This window comes from Chionomys nivalis, chromosome 4 (genome assembly GCF_950005125.1).
Source record: "Chionomys nivalis chromosome 4, mChiNiv1.1, whole genome shotgun sequence".
NCBI classification, from domain to species: domain Eukaryota; kingdom Metazoa; phylum Chordata; class Mammalia; order Rodentia; family Cricetidae; genus Chionomys; species Chionomys nivalis.
Window position 1 is genome coordinate 110,764,895 of NC_080089.1, and position 21,377 is coordinate 110,786,271.

The window sequence follows — 21,377 nt, forward strand, 5'->3', positions numbered from 1 at the left end:
CTGTAGCATGCCCACGGCCCAGCACCATCCAATAATGAAGTGAGCAGAAGCGGGGACTCAGTGGTTGGGCTCCTATGAGGACCTGAGTTCAATGCCCAGCACTCATGTCCCGTGGTTTACAATTGCCCCTAAATCCAGCTCTGGGGGTATCCTGCACCTCTGGCTTCTGGAAACAGCTGCATTGTGTGTATACCACCCTTCCCCAGACATATAGATAAAAATAAATCTGTAAAGGCATGGAGGCCAGACGTCAATTCTTGGTATCTTCCTCAATAACCTGTCACCTCGTTTTTAGATTTATTTGCTTTATTTGGAAACACGTGTGGGTGTTTTGCCTACACGTCTGTATGTGCGCCATATATATGCCTGGTGTCCATGGAGGCCAGAGAGAGCATTGGATCGCTCTGAAGTTACAGGCATTTCTGAGCCTCCATGTAGATGCTGGGGACTGAGCCTGGCTCTTCTATAAGAGCAATAGGTGCTGAGCCATCTCTTCGGCCTCTCCAGCGTTTTTTACAGGTAGGGTCTTTTGTGGATCTTGGAGCTCAATGACTGGCGAGGATCCCAGCAAGTCCTTGGGATCCTCCAGTCTTTGCCTCCCGGACTGGGATTACAGACACCTGATTCTGAGCCTGTTTTTTTCCCTCTAAGGATCTGAACTCTGGTCTCCTGTAGCAGACACTTTACCGACTGACCCATCTCCCCAGCACCTCTTCCCTGCTTTCTACTCAGGGTCGCAGGTAGCCCATGATGGCCTCAAATCCACCAGGTAATCCTAAACCTCCTGCCTCCACCTATTAGAATACTGGAATTACAGGCTTGAGTTCATAGGTAGAACATGTGTGTAGCAATATGAGGCCCCGAGCCTCCAGCTCCAAAGCAGGGAAGAGAGGAAGAACCAAGCAGGGGCTGGAGGGGGGCAAGTAGTACAGGCTAACCCCAGTAGTGCTAGGGCCCTCTGCAGCCTCACCAATGGTGGTCTCGCAGAACTTCTCCGCAGCCACCTCACTGGCGATGTTGGCCCCCATCAGCACGCTGATGTCAATGCCCATCTTCTCTCTGATGATGTCGGAGATGAGCTTCAGCCCTTCGGGGCCCTCATCTATGCCCTGGAAGGATGCAGAGAAGTCAGGAGGACTGTGAAGCAAAGAGGCGAGAGACGCTTGTTTTGTAAGTAGTCTTAGCTGAGCATGGGGACTCATACCTGTAATCCAGCTGAGGCAGGAGGACTGCTGTGAGTTCAAGGCCAGCCTTGGCTGCATAGAAAGTTGGGAGTCGGCTTGGGATACATAGCGAGACTCTGTCTCTATCAAACACACAGGAAGGAATAGAATGAAGCAACCAGCTTTGTGTAAGATGGTGTGGGAGGCACAAATGAGCACCAGGGCAACCCAGAATGAGGACACGTGGGGTTGGCTCATCAAAGCGAGGATGTATAACCTGTCTCCTGACCAGAAGGCTGGGAACAGATGTGGTTAATAGCCTGCTGACCTTTGCACTATCTGTGTGGTGACACCACACCAGATTCTCCCAGATTCTCCCCCAGGCCCTAGTGTGAGTGTGTTTTTCTCAGTCAGTCTATAAAGCCCATCTTAATGGAAAATGTCACGTGTCTTTACACAGAGCTTTGGTGCAGTCATGTCTTGGGCTTTACTGTGTACACAGGATTGAGTTAATTATCACCAGGATTTTTTTTTTTTTTTTACCAAATTGTGCTGTGCTTAAATATGCCTAAAATAAATGACTCTCAAAGTTTGACCCACCACCAGCTGAGTCTGAATCTCAACGTTAGAACCAACACCAGCTGAGTCATGCTAAACCAGACTGTCTTCTTATCTCTGGAGAATCGACAGTCTGCTGGCCACAGTGTTTGCAGAGACCCCTCCGAGGGAGTTAAGGTTCCTTTGAAGAATAGGAACTCTGACCTGGGAGCACCCAGGCCCAGTGGCTCCTTCCAGGGCTCCTGGGGGCTCCTGATGAGCAGGCTATTGGATGGCAAGGGAGGTCATGGTTGCTATACAGAAGGGACTGGACCCATAGCATACACCACCCCCAAGGTGGACCCCACCAAGCACCAAGGAACACCCCAGTTTAGTCCCATCCGTCACCAACAAGGGAATAGTGGGCAACCCCCGTGACAAGGACAACCACACTTTATCTGGCTCTGGCTGCACAAAGTATGGAGCCTATTACAAGCTGGTGCCACACCAGCAGGCCCAGTCGCTATGACATAAAGATTCTTTTCTCTAGGGTGGGGGAGATAGACCTGCGCTTGGTTCCAGCTCCAGGGGATCCGATGCCTCTGCCTGCAAAGGCACCTTCACTCATGTGTACACACCCATACTTAGACACACACATAATTAATAAAATAAATTTTGGCTAGCTCCTTCATTGGTTCCTTCCATAACAGGCAGGGTGGGGGGGGTCCTCTCCCCAGGTTCCTCCTCTTCTTCCACCCTTCTCCCATTTGACAGAACAGCCATCCTGCATACTGTCTATACCTCACTCAATTTTCTTTTACTAAATTAATTTTTATAGTGCATAAACATTTTGGCTGCCGTGTATGTCTACTGTGCAGTTCCCATGAAGGCCAGCAGAGGGCATCAGGTACCGTGGGATTGGAGTTAAAGACAGGTGCCTCTAAGTGGGTGCTAACAATAAAATTCAGCCCTCCACTACAGCAGTGAGTGCTCTTAACCACTGAACCACCTTCGCAGTCCACCTGTTGATTTTCTTGATCATTTTATATGTAACTGTCCTCTTTGAAAGGTGATCACTTTTTTGCAGGTGAGCACTGCAGTGTCCGTCTGTGCTGTTGTCCTTGGCGCTGTATGACTGTGTTAGAAACTTACACACATAGGTGTGTGTATGATGCTGGCTCATATCTGTTCCCTGATTCATGGTGTTTATCACTCACTTTTTGATGAAGTTTATGGACTTGTTTTAAGAAGTCTATACGAAGAAAAAATGTACATATCTATCTATCTATAGATATAGATATTGTGTTGTTTGTATATGTTGTGTGTTCACACACATATAAGAATGCCTGGGAGCCAGGTAGTGGTAGCGCATGCCTTTAACCCCAGCACTTGGGAGGCAGAGGCAGGCCTCTGTGAATTTGAGGCCAGCCTGATCTACAAGAGCTGGTTCCAGGGCAGCTAGGACAGTAACACACTGTAACTGTCTGGGGGAAGGGGAAGAATGCCCAGGAAACCAAATTAAATGAATGGAAGGAGCTTTTTAGTTGAAGATAAAAAAATCAATAAAATACAACCATCAATAAAAATAATATCATTCCTGCCATAATACTGGGATCAAATTCAGGTCAAGATTCACAGCGGGCACATTTACCCACCAAGCCATCTCACCCAGCATGGATGGCTAACTCACCTTGACTGGACTAGTCATTGGTAATGCAAGATTAACTAAGAGAGAATAGTTAATCCTGAGAATGGTGGCGCCATCTCCTGGGCCAGGCTCCCAGACTGAATGAAAAAGGACGAGGAGGCTGGGGCTATGGCTCAGTGCTCGCCTGGTACAGAGTCCTTGCTTGGCACACACAAGGTTCCAGCATCAGAAAACAGATTAAATAAAACAAAAAACCGCAGGCAGCCAGCAGGTGCCGGAAGGAACTCAGCATTTCTCCATTCTGGTCTGCTGAGACGTGAACTAGCAGCCACCTTCTGCGGCTGCCTCCACGCAGCTGCCCACAGTCACGCCGGCCTTGCCTCCCTGCCCATAATGGACCGCCTTGCTTCTGACAGTGGGCGCCAATAAACCTCTCCCCGCTGACGCTGCTTCCTGCCAGGTGTTTGTCATGTCGATGCCCGACAGACCTTCGCGAGCACAGGAAAGAGGAAGTGAACTCTGGAGGAGGCAGGGTCCAGGGACCTGACTCCCGTCTGCTCTTCACGTGTGGTTACCTTGATGAGCGTGATGCCCAGGGCCTTCTTGGGCACCTTGCCCGTGATCTCATCGCAGATCTTGTGGATGAACTGGTGGGGGATGACAAACACCAGCAGGTCCGCATCCTGCACGGCCTCGCTGAGATTCGGGACAGCGACCTGCGACAAATCGGGAGAGGGGTAACTCTGCAGAAGGCCAGTCAGTAGTCAGTCCGTCCCCTCGCCCCTTCACAATGTGCACGGCCATGAGGCTCTGCCGCCTTCACCCCATTCTTCCTAGGAAAAAGACCCTGACGTGTCCTTTTAATAAGTGTTGCTTAAAAATTACATCTTATTTTATTTATTTATTGGTGTGTGTGTGTGTGTGTGTGTGTGTGTGTGTGTGTGTACATGTTGTGGCATGCATGTGGAGGTCAGAGGACAACTCAGGTGTCTCTTTCTCTGTGGAAGTTCTGGGCATCAGACTCGAGTCACCAGGTTAGGGTGCAGATGGCTGCTCTATTGTTCTTATTGTTTTTTTGAGACAGGGTCACCCTTTATTGTCCAGGCAGCCCAGGAGTCACCATGTATCCTGGGCCACCTCCTCCCTCAGCCTCTCTTTAATCCTGGATACCAAAGTGCTAAGGCAGAAGAATCAGGAGTCCAAGGTTATCTTTGGCCATGTAGCAAATTTGAGGCTAGCCTGGGCTATATAAGGTCAAAAGGTCAAAAACCAAATCCAACCAAAATCCCACTGATGTGTACAGACATATGGATTTTAATCTTAACGAGAACAATGCTTTTTTTTTAAAAAAATGTGCAGACTTGCTGGATGGTGGTGGCGCACGCCTTTAATTCCAGCACTTGGGAGGCAGAGGCAGGCGGATCTCTGTGAGTTTGAGACCAGCCTGGTCTACAAGAGCTAGTTCCAGGACAGGCTCCAAAACCACAGAGAAACCCTGTCTTGAAAGACCAAAAAAATAAAATAAAATAAAATAAAATAAAATAAAATAAAATAAAATAAAAAACGTGCAGAGCTCAGCAGACAGATGAGAGACAATGAAAAGCAACCCCCGAGGGTACTGTGATCAGTAGTTCCCATGTCACACTGGGGCAGCTGAAGCTGGCGTGCCAAAGCCTTCACCTGGCTGAGTTCCCAGTGGAAAGCAATGAAGCCAGTTCGACCACTGCTCTTCAACGACAGGAAATAACAAGTGTCTTCTCTATTTAGGTCTAGTGAAATCACACTCTCAGACCAGTCAGCTTTTAGTGAGCCAGTGGTGAAAATGGTAAGTCAAAAATGGGCAGTCACTGTCACAGAAGGTTCCTGAGCAGGGCCCTCAGGTAGGGCGAGGTGTGTGGTGGGTTAGGTCCACGCGACTTGGACCCTGAAGTCACAGCCTCACTGACAGACATACATAGCAGTGCTGGGCTAGCAATGGGGCTCCATTAGCAGAGAGCCTTCTCAGAACTCGTGAGACCCTGAGTTTGATCCCCAGTACCACCTAAGCCAGGGCGGGTGGGCTGGGGAGGTGGAGGCAGGAAGATCAGGAGTCCTCAGCTATATACCAGATTCTAATACATGGGACCTAGTGTCAAGGGTGCCAGAGAGATGGCTCAGCAGTTTCTGCTGCTCTTGCAGAGGGCCAGGGTTCGATTCTCAGCACCAAGATGGTGGCTCACAACCATCTATAACTCCAGTTCCAATGGGTTCAGCACCCTCTTCTGAACTCCATGGGCATCAGGCATGTATGTGGTACACAGACATACATGCAGGCAAAACACCCATACACATAAAATCTTTTCTTTAAATATAAAATCTTTTTAAAAAATGTTTAATTTAAAGGAAAATTACAGCCGGGTGGTGGTGGCACACTCCTTTAGTCCCAGCTCTTGGAAAGCAGAGACAGGCAAATCTCTGAGTTCGAAGTCAGCCTGGTCTACAGAGCAAGTTCTAGGGCAGCCTAGGTTGTTAAACACAAAAAACCCTCAAAAAAAAAAAAAAAAAAAAAAGAAAGAAAGAAAGAAAAAAAGAAAAAAAAGAAAGAAAGAAAAAGATCTGGCAACCCTGTGTATGTACTTTCTTCTCAAGTCACAAGGAGACAGTGCTTAAAAATGAGCCTGGGGTACAGAAGCCAGGGGAGAGCCTAGAGGAGAGAGAGGTGGTGCAGGAGAATTGTCTGTATTCTGTCAATCATGTTTTAAATAAATGCTGATTGGCCAGGAAGGAAGTATAGGTGGGACAACCAGACAGGAAGTAAAGGTGGGGCAATGAGAACAGGAGAATGCTGGGAAGGAGGAAGCCCATTCCTCTCAAGTCCTGGCCCATACATGGAAGAAGCAGGATGTGACCTGCCCCACTGAAAAAGGTACTGAGCCATGTGGCTAACATAGATAAGAACATGGGTTAATATAAGTTACAAGAGTTAATAAGAAGCCTGAGCTAATGGGCCAATCAGTTTATAACCTAATATAGACTTCTCTGTGTGATTTCTTTGGGGCTTACTGGCTGTGGGAACTGGGCAGGACAGAAACCCCAACAAGAAGGCCCTCATGTTACAGAGAGGGCCAAGAGATGAGAGAGAGGGCCTAGAGGGAAGATAGAGAGGGTCTAGAGGGAAGAGAGAGAGGGTCTAGAGGGGAGAGAGGGCCATGCATGTATTGTGACCTTAAGGTTCCAGTCCTGTGTACAGATGGCTTCCAGGAGCACTTTCAAGAATAGGGTCACATAAATGTCCACTCCAGAGAGCGAATGTTCATTTGGATACAACTGCAGGGCATTAACTGAGTCCTGGGTGTGGGCCTTTGCCCCATCTACACTCTGCCTGGGGAGGGCGGTGGTGAGTGAGGATGCCCAGGATGCCCGGCTGTCTTATTTGATGCCTGGGCAGGGAGGTGGTGAGTGAGGATGCCCAGGATGCCCGGCTGTCTTATTTGATGCATGGTGCTTCTTCCATTCCTCAGTGCACAGACTCCTAATCACCCAGCAGCTTCATATTCCCTACTATTAATCTACCTGCCCCCAGGGCACAGATTTATAATCTCAGCTACTCAGGGGAGTGAGGCAGGAGGATCGCAAGTTCAAGGCCTGCCTGGGCAACCTAGGGAACTCATGTCTGAAAATAAAAAGGACAGCACCATGGTAGTACCCTGGGTATCTAGAAAGTCTAAAGCGGAAAGCCAGAGTTACAGGCACAGGGCAGGTGGAGGGGGCAAGTTCCTCGGTGGCTGGCAGAAGGAAAGGGGCATTGATAGTGAGGTACCTGACCCACAGAGGGGAAGGAGCCAGCCTGGACCACAGAGACCGTCTCTCAGTCTCCCAACTCCCCTGCCCCAGTGAGCAGGTGTGACGTCCTGGGTTTGATTCTCAGCACGGCGTGACTTGAAGCTGCAGTGTTTGTACTTAGCAGGTGAAAGCAGGAAGACCACAAGCTCAGTGTTATAGGTGTACGAGGTCAGCCTGGGCTATGTGCATGCATGTCGTAGGGTGGGGGGAGCCTAAAGCTTCAAAAGCATGTTAATTAACTAATGAAACGGTCACTCGGAAGGGCTCTAATCCTACATGGTTGTTGTCCTTATAAAGGGAGCAATAAGGCTGGGAGGGGTAGCTAGGTGGTTAAGAGAACTTGCTGCTCTTCCAAGAGGACCAGAGTTCGGTTCCTAGCACCCTTATTAGGTCCTTCCCAGCCTGTCACTCCAGCTCCAAGGGATCCAGTGCCCTCTTCTGAACCTGATGCACACACGGGCACAGAGCACACATGCATTTCCACAGAAGAAACACAGGACCTGTCTCAAAGAGCAAACCAACCAGAATCCAAGGCAAGCAGAGCCAATCAAGTGACATCGGAGACATGGGGGAAACGGAAGGTTGCTTTGCCTCTCCCAGGTCCTAGTGCGACTCAGAGGGTCACAACCTGGAGAGTGAACCAAATGTGCCCCCCACCCCCACCAGGTCTTACCACGTTTTCTGGCAGCTTGTGTCCAGGGAGATATTTCACGTTTTCGTGGTCATTGTTGATGATGTCTGTCAGCTTCCTCCCGTTAACGGTTTCCTCGAAGACCCACATCTTGACCGTGGAGGCGAACTTCTGCAAGTTCTTTACATTATTTCCAATGATTTTTGCAACAGCTGATCCCCTGCAAGGAGACAGAAGAGGAAAAATATGTAAACTCACTGGAGAAGAGAAAAAAAGCATTTGCCTGAGATATAGATGTCTGGCTTCACGAGTCAGCTCAAGGTGAGTGGTGTGTGCGCGGACTCAGGTTTTCTCATACAACCCCACCCCCCGCCCGACTGCAACCCGTCCTGTTGTCAGGGAAATGCCAGCATTTGGTACAAAGTTCAAAAATAAACCAGAAGCCTGAGGCGTAGCTCAGTCAGTACAGTGTCTGACTAGCGTGCACAAAGCCCTGGGTTCGATCCCCAGCTCTGTGTAAACCATGCAGGTGGCACAAGCCTGTCATCTCAGCACTTAGAGGGTAGGGTTAGAAAGAGGGGAATTTCAGGGTCAGCCTTAGCTACACAGAGCTGAGGAAAGTCTGGGAGACAGGAGACCCTGTCTCCAAAAAAAAAAAAAAAAAAAACAAAAATCAAAACACTCCTTGAATCTACTAAGAACCAGCATGTCTTGGCACAGCGTCACAGGTAGGACAGAAATTCTGGAGAAAACGTGGAAAGGTATAAGAGAGGGTTTGGCGCCTGTAAGGAGGCTTAGTTACAGCTCAGATCAATCAAGGAGATTAAAATGTAGCCACTGTGGAATTAACTGCATCCTATTAAACTGCAGCAGAGCCACCTCTGTGTGAGAAAGGAGATGCCTCCACGAAAGGAAACAGGCCATAGGGTGGGTCCCCATCGCTTCACACCCCACACCTCTGGATGGCCTCTGGCCCCCAAAGTCCCTTCCTCTGCTTTGATATTCAGTGAGTGATGGGATTCTGAAATCCTAAGGAGTTACCACAGTCCTCAGGTGGCCCCATGCTGTGGGACAATGGTTTTACCCTGTAAAGATTTTATTCTTCTACTTGTTTAATAAAACACTGATTGGCCAGTAGCCGGGCAGGAAATACAAGCAGGGTGACCAGGCAGGAAGTAGGGCGAGAACAAGAGAATTCTGGGAAGAGGGAAGTTTCCGTCTGCAGTTGTCACCTAGACACAGAGCAAGCAAGATGTGACTGCCTCGCTGAAAAAGGTACCAAGCCATGTGGCTAACACAGACAAGAATTATGGGCTAATGTAAGTTATTAGTTAATAAGAAGCCTGAGCTAATGGGCCAATCAGTTTATGATTAGTGTAGACCTCTGTGTGATTTCTTTGGGACTGAACTGCTGTGGGTGGCGTGGCTAACAGAGGGACACGGTAGGACAGAAAACTCTGCTGGGTCTGGCTACTGTGCCCTTGTGTTAAGCTGTGATGGGCACCTGACCTCAGCTGAGCCGAGCGGCTTCCATCTGTGGCGTCTGAAATGAGAAACTGCCGCCTAGAGGACTTTCCTGGTGTGGGCTCCGGTGTAAGAAAATGATAAAGAAAGTAGATGCAATACTTAGTTCCTTCCCGTAACTCCAGCATTGAGGAGGCTGAGTCAGAAGGATGCCTGTCACTCATAAACAGTGGGCTCCAGGCCAACCTGGGTGACAGACTGAGACCCCATCTCAAAATATCAAGCAGGCAAAAGTGGTGAGGAACACTCTAAAATCCCAAGGAATTCCGAATTTTATGATGGTGTGTTCACATGAGTGTGAGGGCACGCCTGTGTGCAAGTGTGCAAGCAGCGTTGCTGGTGAGAGACAGAGACAACGTGGTAGGTGGGCAGAATTACATGGACCTTGCCTTGGGGGAGGCACCAGATGGGCCTCACCTGAGAAGAAGCTGCGCCACTTCAGGGACGAAAGTCCTGAAGCCAAGACCAGTCCCGAGTGTTTACTCAGAAGCATGGACCCCACCTCCCCACCCAAGCAAGAACTATGTTCAGCCTCAGGCCTCAGAACACACACTCGCTCAGTCAATTCTGCCTGCTGTGCCAATGAAATCTGTGATCCCAGCACTGGGGGTGGAGCTAGGGGGAAATCAGGTACTGAAGGTTGTCCTCAGTCACCTAGGGAGTTGGAGGATAGCCTGGGCTACCTGAGACTTCTTTGAAAAGCAAATCTGAGACAGAGGCAGGAGGACATCTGTGAATGTGAGGCCTGGGCCAGCCAGGGCTACATTTTTTTCTTTTCTTTTCTTTTGTTTTTAGGTCTTTCAAGGTAGAATTTCTCTGTGTAGTCCTGCCTGTCCTGGAACTCTGTAGACCAGGCTGGCCTCAAACTCAGAGATCCACCTGCCTCTGCTGGGATCAAAGGTGTGTGCTACCACTGCCCGGCTGTAAGACCCTCTCTTAAAACAACAAAACTCAAATCAATACTATACAAAAAAAACCCAACCACTGGATAAATACGTGGGAGATGGAGACATGGCTCAGTGGTTAAGAGCACTGGCTGCTTTTGCAGAGGACCTTGGGTCAAGTCCAGAACCCAGATGGTGACTCCTAATCATGTGTGACTTCAGTTGCAGGGAATCTGTGATATCCTCTTCTGATTTCGACTGTTACCAGTACAGAGATGGTACAGACATACATGGTACAGAGATGCTCATGGGGGAAACACTCAGAGGTAGGATAACTATGAAAATCAGTCAATGGAACGAACAGTGGGCTTCCGATAAGATCTCAGTCTTTATACCATAGGAGAGACACATTGTCCCCAGTTCACAGATGAGAAAATGGAGGCCAAGAGAGTACAGATGTGAACCAAAAGGACCCCGTGAGCACCAAGAGGCAGGAGTTCAAACCCAGATCTGTTTCCCAGGAGTCCTTTCCCGTTGGAAGGAAGGGAGGGAGGAAGGGAAGGAGAGAGGAAGGAAGGGAGGGAGGGCGGGAGGAAGGTAGGAAAGTAATTTAAGGACTGGACTGGTCAAGAGCCCTGGCTGCTCTTCCAGAAGACCAGGCTTCAATCTCCAGTACTCACATGGAGCTCACGACTGTCTGTGTCTCCAACTCCAGAGATCTGGCCTCCTTGAATAGCGTATGTATATTGTACACAGATATACATGCAGGCACAACACCATACACATAAAATAAAGTTACAGATTTTTTAATGCAATTTAGAATCTTGTAAAGTAAATAAATATATAAAGGGAGTTCTGTCACATGCTGAATTTACTAGTGGGCTGTGGGGACATAACTAAGGTCCTCATGCTTGTGCAGTAAGCACTTATACCAACTGAGCCATCCCCAAGCCCCTGCTCTCTCCTTTCACCCATGCCTGCTCTGAGCTCTGCGGTTTACCAGGCAATCAAGGACGTTGGTGAATTTTCTATTAAACAACATCTAGTCTCCAGTCCTAAGAGCAATACATGAAAGAGGCCAGAGCGCTAGGAATAATCCCATCCCGCCACCCAGGCAGAACCATGGTCGACACCGCGTGCGATTCTCTGCGGTTAAAGGGCTTTTGAAATACAATCAAGTGCCAGAGATACAAACGTGAACAGTGAAAGATTTTAAGAATAGATTCGACTTGGTGCAATGTTTATTTGATCTCTGGATAGAGAAGTTTTCCAAGTTTAAACCCAAAAGAGGAAACCACAGAGACAGGAAGGAAAAAAAAATCAATGTGAACATTTCACTTAAAGGAAAGGAGGAAGATAACAGGGCTTCTGGCAGAGGACGGTGCTCACCGTGGGATGGTCCCTTAAACAAAAGGCGGCACGTGGCTGGGGAGGAAGTGAGATGCCCCAGATTCCATCCCCAGCACCGCACAAACTGGTTTTCTAGGCAGCAAGTTCCTTTACCTGCTAAGCCTCTTGTCAGCCTCCCACCCCCACCCCACCCCCATTTCCCAGCTGCAACAGAGTATCACGTGGTCCAGGCTGGTCTTTAATTCCATTTGTAGCTGAGGGTCGAGTCTGTCTTCACCTCCCTGGGCTAGGATCACAGTTAGTGTCCAGGACCTCCTGCCCACCAGACAAGCCCTCTGCCAACCCAGTGTCACAGCGTTTGTGCCCAGGGTTTTCTGCCTTCGTCTTCTATTTACAGACTCTCCGCAGACAGCACATCCTGGTAAGAGAACAAGGAAGCCAGCTCCCGTAGCTGCACCATCAATTGCTGGAGAGATGGCTCTTGGATAAGAACTTGCCACACAAGTGTGAAGACTGCAGTTCAGATCTCCAGACCCCACAAAGCCAGGAAGGAGAGGGGACCACTTGACATACCAGTTCACAAGAGGCAGAGACCGGGGACCCCAGGGCAAGTTGTGTAGCTAGATAAACCAGAATGTGTGAGCTCGAGGCTTAGGCATGGAGATCCCCAGATGAGAGACTATGTCTGACAGCAGCTTCAGGCTTCCACATGCACACACATGAGAACACAAATATAAACACAAAGAAAAGGAGGAGGAGAAGCCAGGCTATGGTGGCATACGCCTTTAATCCCAACACTCAGGAGGTAGAGGTAGGCTGATCTCTGAGTTCGAGGCTAGCCTGGTTTGCAGGGCTAGTTCCAGGACAGCTAGGGCTGCACCGAGAAACCCTGTCTTGAAAAACAAACAAAAAAAAAAAAAAAAAAAAAGAGAGAGAGAGAGAGAGACCCCATGACTTAAGAGGGCTCCTTTAATCTTAGATGAAGGTGGCTAGGTCTGTGGGACATAGTGCAGGACATTGCTGTACAGCCAGCCAGTGTTCCGGCTGCTAGGCAGAGTTCTTGAAGACGCACGTTCTTTGGTTTTGTTGCCTGTAGCCCATACAAACCGCTTCCTTCTTCTAGCACTGGGGAAAAGCAGGTAGAAGCAGTCAGATGGTAAGAAGCAGAAGCTGCTCTACTGCCTGGGACAGCATTTCTCAAGCTTGGGAGGAGGCTGGTATGTAAGCAGGGGAAATGGGGGCCCAGTTCCTCACCCCACTGACATTACATACAAGCAACACTTGTTCCCACTTGTTTGCTGAGCTCCCCAGGGGTGGTGCTAATTGATGCTGGTTAGTTATAAACCAAGGGTATTGGAGACAGCTAGGCTGGTGGAATGCAGGTCTAGCATGAACCCAGGAAGGCCTGGGTCCGTGAAGGGACACAGTGTAGCATGGCTGTAATCCCAGCACTAGGGAGAAGAGGCTGGAAGACCAGAGCCAGTCTGCACTATGATGAGCTGCCTGCTGAAACACAAAAATGAATAACAAAATCCAACACTTAAAAAGCAAGCAAACCAGCCGGGTGGTGGTAGCGCACGCCTTTAATCCCAGCACTCGGGAGGCAGAGGTAGATGGATCTCTGTGAGTTTGAAGCCAGCCTGGTCTACAGGAGCTAGTTCCAGGACAGGCACCAAAGCTATAGAGAAACCTGTCTCGAAAAACAAAAACAAAACAAAACAAAAAAGCAAGCAAACCAGTCTGGAGCAACAATGGCTCAGTCTGTTAGACTGTTTACTATGGAAACACAAGGACCTGAGTTTGAATCCCTGAACTCACACAAAAGAGCTGGGTATGGTGGTGCATGCTTGTAATCCCAGCTGGGGAGGTGGAGGCAGGTGAGTTCCTGGGATTTGCTGGCCAGCCAGCCTGGGTCTGCTTGGTGAGCTCCAGGCTAATGGCAAAGCAGCAAACACAACATGAAGGTCAACGATAGCCATCGAGATGGTTCAGTGGGTGAAGGCACCTGCTGTTGAGGCTGAGTTGGATCCCCAGAATCCACAAGGTGGAAGGAGAGAATCGAGTCCCACAAGTCGTCCCTTGATGGACGTCATTCATATGCTGTGTGAACACACACATGCCCACACACTGAATATGTAAAGGTAGAAACATTTTTTACATTAATTGTATGGCCACATAAACAGGGCCTGCATAATGACAATACCAGCTGATATCCTAAAATGGGGATCTCTCACAAGGTCTCACCTGGGCAATTAATGGCTGCTAAGCGAGGGTGGATCAGTCCTCTACGCGCACATGCTATTTGTATACTCGTGTATGTAACAAGTTAAAGAATGAGGTCATGAAGTTGAGAAGGAGAAAGGAGGACAGGGGAGGAGTTGGAGAGGGGAGGTAAAAATGATGTAGATATAAGATTCGTGTGAAATTCTCAAAAAATATTAAAGTATAAAATTCATAACTAAAAATAGCAACGTTGAACACTGTCCTGAGGAAAACAACCAAGGACGGACACGGACACACACACACACAGAGAGAGAGAGAGAGAGAGAGAGAGAGAGAGAGAGAGAGAGAGAGAGAGAGAGAGGGAGAACATACTCATTTGTAATCTCAGCATTTGGGAGGCAGAGGCTGGAGGATCAATGGTGCAGGACAGTTGTCTCAGGCAGGAAGTAGAGGTGAGTCCATAAGAACAGGATAATTCTGGGAAGAGGAAAGCTTGGTTAACAGTCCTGGCCCATCCACTGAAGAAGCAAGATGTGACTGCTTCGCTGAAAAAGGTACTGAGCCATGTGGCTAACATAGATAAGAATAATGGGCTAATATAAGTTGTGAGAGTTAATAAGAAGCCTGAACTAATGGGCCGATCAGTTTATAGCTAATGTACACCTCTGTGTGATTTCTTTGGGACTTAATGATTGCAGAAACTGGGCAGGACAGAAACCCCAGACAACAGATCAAGAGTTGAAGATCATTCTAGAGAGGCAGTTCAAGGCCATCTTGGACTACATAGTGAGACCCAGTCTCAAAATATCAAAGGGGGGGTGTGGATATCACAGCAGTAAAACACTTGCCTACCACATGCAAGAACCTGAGCTCACTCCCAACACAGCAAAAAGTGAGGGAGTAGAGGGGAGGAGGAGCTGGGCAGTGGTGGTGCACACCTTCAATCTCCCAGCACTCCGGAGGCAGAGGCAGACAGATCTGTGATTTTTGAGGTCAGCCTGGACTCAAAAACAGTTCCAGGACAGCCAGAGAAAGCCTGTCTTGAAAAACCAAAAAAAGAAAAACCAAAAAAAGAAAAACCAAAAAAAGAAAAAAAAAAAAGAAAGAAAGGAAGACAAATAATAGTAAGATATATAATCCCGTCAGTTTTGAGAGATTTAGGTAGAGAGAATGCCAAAAGTTCAAATCCAATCTGGGCTATATCATGATACAAGGCAAGCCTGGACTACGTAACACTGTTTCAAAAAGAAAACAAAACATGTCTGGTGCATGCCTCTAGTCTGAGTAACAGGAAGCAAAGGCAGGCAGACCTATGAGTCCAAGGTCATCCAGGGTAGACACTTTAGTCCTGGTCACCCTAGAATGCACTGTGTGGACCAGTCTACTGCCAATTCTTGATCCTTCTGCCTCAGCCTCACCAGTTGTTGGTGTTGTGGAATATTATTTCAACTTGGCAAAAATGTGTTACATTTGTTTATGCCGCAGAATATTACGGGAACTATGTAAAGATGTGCTAAACTTTTGTTTATTCTGCATGTGTTTAATTATGAAAGGATGTGCTGCATTTGTTTCACCTTGCCTGCCTAAGGCACCTGATTGGTCTAATAAAGAGCTGAACAGCCAATAGCTAGGCAGGAGAAGGATAGGCGGGGCTAGCAGGCAGAGAGAGACTATGTAGGAGGAGAAATCTAGGCTCAGGAGAAGAGAGGAACGATTAGGAGGAGGAGAAGAGAATGAGGGAGATACTCAGGGACAGAAGCCAGACAGGTCAGCCAGCAGACATGAGAAGCAGCGAAAGTAAGATAGACGTGAAGAAGCTAAAAAGCCCAGGCCAAAAGGTAGATAAAGAGAAACAGGTTTAAGTTAAAAGAGCTAGCCAGAACCCACGCCTAAGGTAGGACAAGCATTCAGAACTGATAAGTGACCTTGTCGTGATCTGGGAGCTGATTGGTGGCCCAAAAGAAAACACCCAGTGCAGTTGGGATTAAAAGCTTGAGTCACTACACCCAACTGAACCACACTGCTGAGGCAGGGCAGATTGACTCTGTTTTCAATTAAGAGATTCACGACAGGAAGGTGAACTGAGTAAAGATCCTATCAACTGATTCTGGGGCTGGGACATTGAGCTCTCTTCCCCAGCTCCTGCAATCCACAATTACAACCCTAATCTCAGACAGCAGGTACCTTCGATATTCTAGATAAGGATTTATAGATGCATCAGTGAGATAGAGACCCTGGGGGCTGTCCCATCCCAGCTGCTCCTAGGTTACTTACTGCCCTACCCTACCTGTCTGGGAAGGGTGGGTGCTTTTGGTGTTCTATCTCGTAGTGACCTGGGGTCTGTGTTTTACTCTATGACTGAGTGATCTTCTCCGGGCTGATTTTTGTTAGCGATGGTTCTTAATACATTTTATTACATTTGCTTATTTAGTTGGCTAGAGTGTGTGTATGTATGTATGTGTGTGTGAGGCAGTTGGGCTAAGACTTATCACTACAGCTTAGCTATACATGACCACACCTCTATTTACATAAATGCTCAATTGCTTAAGCAACATTTACATTCCTGTGGCGAGGACCAGATATGGAAGAGAGGTTCAGCTCCTGCTTGAAAATGAGTAAAAGGCTAAAGTCCTTTCACAGGGAAAATCTGCCCTTTCCTAAGGAAGGACCCGGCAAGACTGACTGCAGAGGCAACCCTGGTGTCACAATATGCACGTGGCAACACTGGGGAGGCTGAGAGGCAGGCAGATCTCTGTGAGTTCAAGTCCAGCCTCATCTTCATAGCGAGTCCCTGTCTCTCAAAAACAAAGCAACAAAAACCAAAACCCCACATGGTGTGGCTTGCCTGTAATCTTAGTGCTGGGGAGTTAGAGGCAGGAAGATTAGAAGTTCAAAGTCAGGGCTGGAAAAAAATGACTCAGGTTAAAAACACTGCCACCCTTCCAGAGGCCTTGGGTTTAATTATCAGCATCCACATGGTGTCTCACAATTGTAACTTTGGTTCCAGAGGATCTGATGTCTGCTTCTGGCCTCCAAGGGCACCAGGCACACATGTGGTACACAGACATATGTATAGGCCAAACACCCTCACAAAAGAATAAAACTTTTTAAAAGTTTATATAGATAAAAGCCTACAGTATAAATTAAAAAATAATTCAAAGTCATCCTTATTAACCTGGGCTATATGAGAACCTTCCTTTTTTTTTTTTAAAAAAAAAAAAGGGGGTGTGTGGGGGGATACTGTTTAAAATGTAAAATCTAGGCTTGTGCCGGACTCCAGTTAATAAAGTTTGTATCTTTGAATCTTATCTTCTAAGCCCTTACTTATCTCATACCTGAGTTGCTTAATAGTAGAGACCAAGTCCTGTTCCTGAAAAGAACAGAGCACCCTAAAGAACAGAGCACCCCAAAGAACAGAGCACCCTAAAGAACACAGCACCCTAAAGAACAGAGCACCCTAAAGAACAGAGCACCCTAAAGAACAGAGCACCCTAAAGAACAGAGCACCCTAAAGAACAGAGCACCCTAAAGAGCAGAGCACCCCAAAGAGCATGCTACCTGCCGGGCAAACCCTGGAGAGTATACTAACTCAGAGCTGAACACTCCATCTTCACCCCCTTTATTTTTTGAGGTTCCACTGTATTCTGGCTGGTCTAGAACATGCTACGTAGCCCAGGTTAGTCTCCTATTTGTAGTGGTCTTAATGTCTCAGCCCCTCATGGGCAGGATTACAGACAAGAGCCATTCCGCCCCTTTCTGGCCCCTTCCTCCCTGTTCATAGTTCCTCTAATTGGGACGCTCTTAGGAAGTGGGGATCCTCTCTCTAAGACCGAGTGACTCTGTACCCAGGGTGATGGCGTGAAGCCAACAGCTGTTACTGTCTGGTCTGGTATTTCATGGAGGCAGGCAGCCAGCACAAACCTTCCGAACAATTCTCAATTGCTGTGTCGCAGGCCAAGTTCTACTCCCTCCCAGAGCCGGATCGGACCAAGAATACAGCCAAGTACATCAGAATGAAGATGCTTCAGGCTAGCCGCCAAGCCTCCCTGAAGGGCCAGAAAGGTTGGCTTCACGATCCTTGTTTGAGCTCAGTCTAGCATGGCAGAGCTGGGCCACTTCTGCCTGCAACTGACAAGCTGGGGAAAGGGCTGTCCTCTGTGGAATTGGAGAAGACGGGGAACCTGGAGTAGGTGTCTGAGGCTAGCACCAGGGGGACGGAGGCAGGAGAAGCAAGAGTTCAAGATCGTCCTCATTTAGGACAAGGCCAACCTGGGCTAAGTGAGACCCAGTCTCAAATCAACAACAAAATGTGCTCAGTGGGTGCTTACCCGGTAGCAGAGCCAGCAAGTTAGCTGACATTTCTCTGGAGTGCCCTTGATATTGTAAGTGTGTGCTGTAGTAGTCCCCTCTGTATTCTATGAATATTTTATTTCCATTGGTTAATAAGGAAGCTGCTTTGGCCAATGTAGAGCAGAATATAGCCAGGCTGGAAGAGATAGAGTAGGCAGAGACACCATGTACTTGCCGAAGGAGAAAGATGCCACCGGAACCTTGCCGGTAGACCACAGCCTCCTGGTGATACACTGATTAATAGAAGTGGGTTAATTTAAGATGTAAGAGCTAACTGGAAATAGGCCTAAACTGTTGTAATTAATACAGTTTCTGTGTGATTATTTGGGTCTGGGAAGCCAGGATGAACAAGCAGCCTCCACTTATAGTGGTGAAGCCAAGCTGAAGGTCCATATGAAGCCCTGACGAGGACGTCTAAGAGTCCCATTTAATGTGACACAGAAGTGCATGGGGGCAACAGGTAAACACGCTTGCCACGCAAGCCTGATGGCCTGTGCTGAGCCCCCAGATCTACGGAAGAAAAGAACTCCCAAAAGTTATCCTCTGGATTGCGCAGGAACCCTCACTTTCTCTCACAAGCACACTTGTGGCGGCACATGCCCTTAATCCCAGCCCTTGCAGTTAGAGGTAGGCGGGTTTTGTGAGTATGAGGTCAGCTCTGTCTACATAGTAGCAAGACAAAGTTACATAGAGAAGCCCTGCCTTAAAAAACTAAAAATTTAATAATCAGCTGGCATAGCCCTTTAAACCTAGCACTCTGGAAGTGGAAGCTGGAAGATCTCTGAGTTCAAGGCCAGCCTGGTCTACATAACAAATCCCAACCACCCAGGGTTGCATAGTAAGACCCTGCTACAAGAGCTAGTTCCAGGACAGGCTCCAAAAGCTACAGAGAAACCCTGTCTCGAAAAGTAAAACAAAACAAACAATAATAAAAAAAAATAGAGGCTGAAGGGATGGCCCATTAGTTAGGAGTACTTGCTGCTCTTGTAGAGGACCTGAGTTCAGTTCCCAGCACCCATATGGTGGCTCCCAACTGTCTGTAACTTCAGTTCCAGGAAATCCCATGACCTCTTCTGACCTCCACAGGCAACAGGCACATATTTAGTGCACTTACATATTTGCAGGCAAAACACTCAGACACATAAAAACAAAACTAAAAAATCAAAATCAAAATAAAAAGTATGACTTTGAATTCCTGATTCCCCTGCCTTCCCCCCAAAGACTGGGATTCCGGGCAAATGCTACCACAACCCTAACACACATGGAGTCTGGTTTGGAGTGAAGCTTCTTCTTGGAGATAGGAGGAAAGAGGCCTTGGGGCTTGATCAAGCAATGGCAGAGTGGATGTATTTTAGCAACAGTATTCTGTTTATGTTAAATGAGAGTGGGGTAGTGCCGGGAGTTTCCTCTGTGGTAGAGCGTTAACTAGCACTCAGGAGGCACTAGGTTCAATCTCCAGCATAAACAACAACAACAAAAACCTTCCCCTGGGCAGGCTAGAGCTTACACTTGCATTCTTTAATGCCAGCCCTCAAATGTCTGTGGATTGAGACCAGCTTGGTCCACGCAGCAAGTCTCAGGCCAGAGCTGCAATAAGACCCTATCTCAAAAGGAAAAAAAAAGTTTTCAGACATTCATTATTTAGCATATGCCAGGCACCAGGTAAAGAACTGGGGGAGAGTGGAAACAGATAAGTAAAATGCAAGGGCAGAGGTCAGCAATGGGAGCCTTGGAGAGGCCACCCGCCCAGCCTCAATGGAAAAGGACAGCCAGGTAAGGTTTCTTCCAAAACTGCTTTCTGAGCCAGGTCTTCAAAGAGTGTGACTAAGACCAATCAAATGGCCCCTACGACTCCTGCACTGTACAGCTTCTAGAAGCAGGAGCCGTGGTGTGAGTCAGACCACAGGAAAACATAAGGGGACAGGAGCTAGGAAACGTTCCACCTTCCTCCCTGGGCCACGGGAAAAGTCTGGAACACACCAGCACTATGTTCTGACTCCTTGTCACCAAGACCCCCAACTTCTGTGTCAAGTATCACCGAGTTATCGAAACTACTGGAAGAGCTTGAAAGCATCAAGCGCTTTATTTGAAGTCAAATCCAGCCCAGTGGAGAAAGAAGCTCTGCAAACACCTTCCCCCAGGACCTTCATGTCCCAGCAACGAGGCCACGGGGGACCTGGACCCCCTCCCTGAAGTTAGCATGACCGGGAACCAGTTACTAGAGGAGGTGAGAGCCATATCTTGAAGGACAGCGCCTGCCCCAGGTAGTAAGAACCCTTTTCCACCTCTTGTGCCTCCAAACTGCAGTAAGAACGACTGAGCCCTCCTCCAATTCCTCCACGGGGTGATCGGTCGGGAACGGAGAACGCCCTTAGGGTGTTTTGCTAAATCCACGGGCGTGGCAAGCAGGTGGCCAGCAGCCGCACAGTTACTAGGGCGCAGACAGGTGCCCGCAGGCACGGTACGCGCTGCCACCCTGGCCACTCGTGTCAGGCACCTCGTGCGCTAGTGCTTTGGTGTCCTCTGGGCGTGCAGTGCCCAACCGGGACATGCGATCGCAGGCCCGCCTCTCTGCCTGCCCGAGGAGCTCTGGTGTCCATACTGAAGCAGCGGGCTAGCAGCCCTGGCCAGCCCGGAACCGGGGCTTCCTGGAGGCGGAGCCCGCGCCGCCCACCCGCCGCTGCTCACCAGTTCCCTGAGCCCACGATGCACACTTTCAGAGGCGCCGCTGCCATGGCCAAGCCGGATCGCTGCAGCACACTCTGCTTCCCAGGGCCCAGCCGAATCGCTGCTTGCAGGCGCAGTGCCTCCCAGGCCAACTGCTCACCTCCACTGGAGCGGCCTAGTGTAGCGGCTCGGGGCGACCCCGCCCCGCCCTCCTCTCCGCCAATGGCCACCGCCACCCTGCCTGGGCGCCTAGGGCCACAGCTGACAGCCGGGAGGACCCGCCCCACCACTCCCAAGAACCACTGCGCAGGCCTGGCCCAGCCTGGTGGCCTGGTCAGCCTCCCGTGTCGCCCCACCCCTGCCCGAGGAATGTTGGGATGTGTAGTCCTCCTCCCTGTGGGCTCTGGGACCGTAGTTCTAGGTGAGCCACGTGCAGGCCGAAGTCATTGCGCAGAGACTTCAGCTCCGAGCTCCCGCTGCTGTGTTGCACTACCCGGAAGGAGCAGGACCGACCCGGCTTGCAGAGGTGTCACCTATTCACTCGGCGCAGGGAGAGCTGTCACTTAACGGTGGACAGC

General features: G+C 48.9%; 1 protein-coding gene across 2 annotated transcripts in view; it reads right to left on the reverse strand.

Annotated features, from left to right (window-relative positions):
- Gpd1l (glycerol-3-phosphate dehydrogenase 1 like) overlaps positions 1-21,082 on the reverse strand; it is a 40,290-nt gene extending 19,208 nt beyond the window's left edge. The window contains exons 1-4 of one of the 2 annotated variants that reach the window (XM_057768558.1): positions 20,960-21,082; positions 7,844-8,021; positions 3,924-4,064; positions 971-1,109 (exon numbers count right to left, since the gene is read on the reverse strand). In XM_057768558.1, the coding sequence (XP_057624541.1) occupies positions 971-1,109; positions 3,924-4,064; positions 7,844-7,951 (388 nt within the window). In that variant the 5' untranslated portion in view covers positions 7,952-8,021; positions 20,960-21,082. Of the gene's footprint in view, positions 1-970; positions 1,110-3,923; positions 4,065-7,843; positions 8,022-20,820 lie in introns of both variants that reach the window. The other variant, XM_057768557.1, reaches the window with a different exon arrangement.
- Positions 21,083-21,377: the final 295 nt, after the last annotated feature.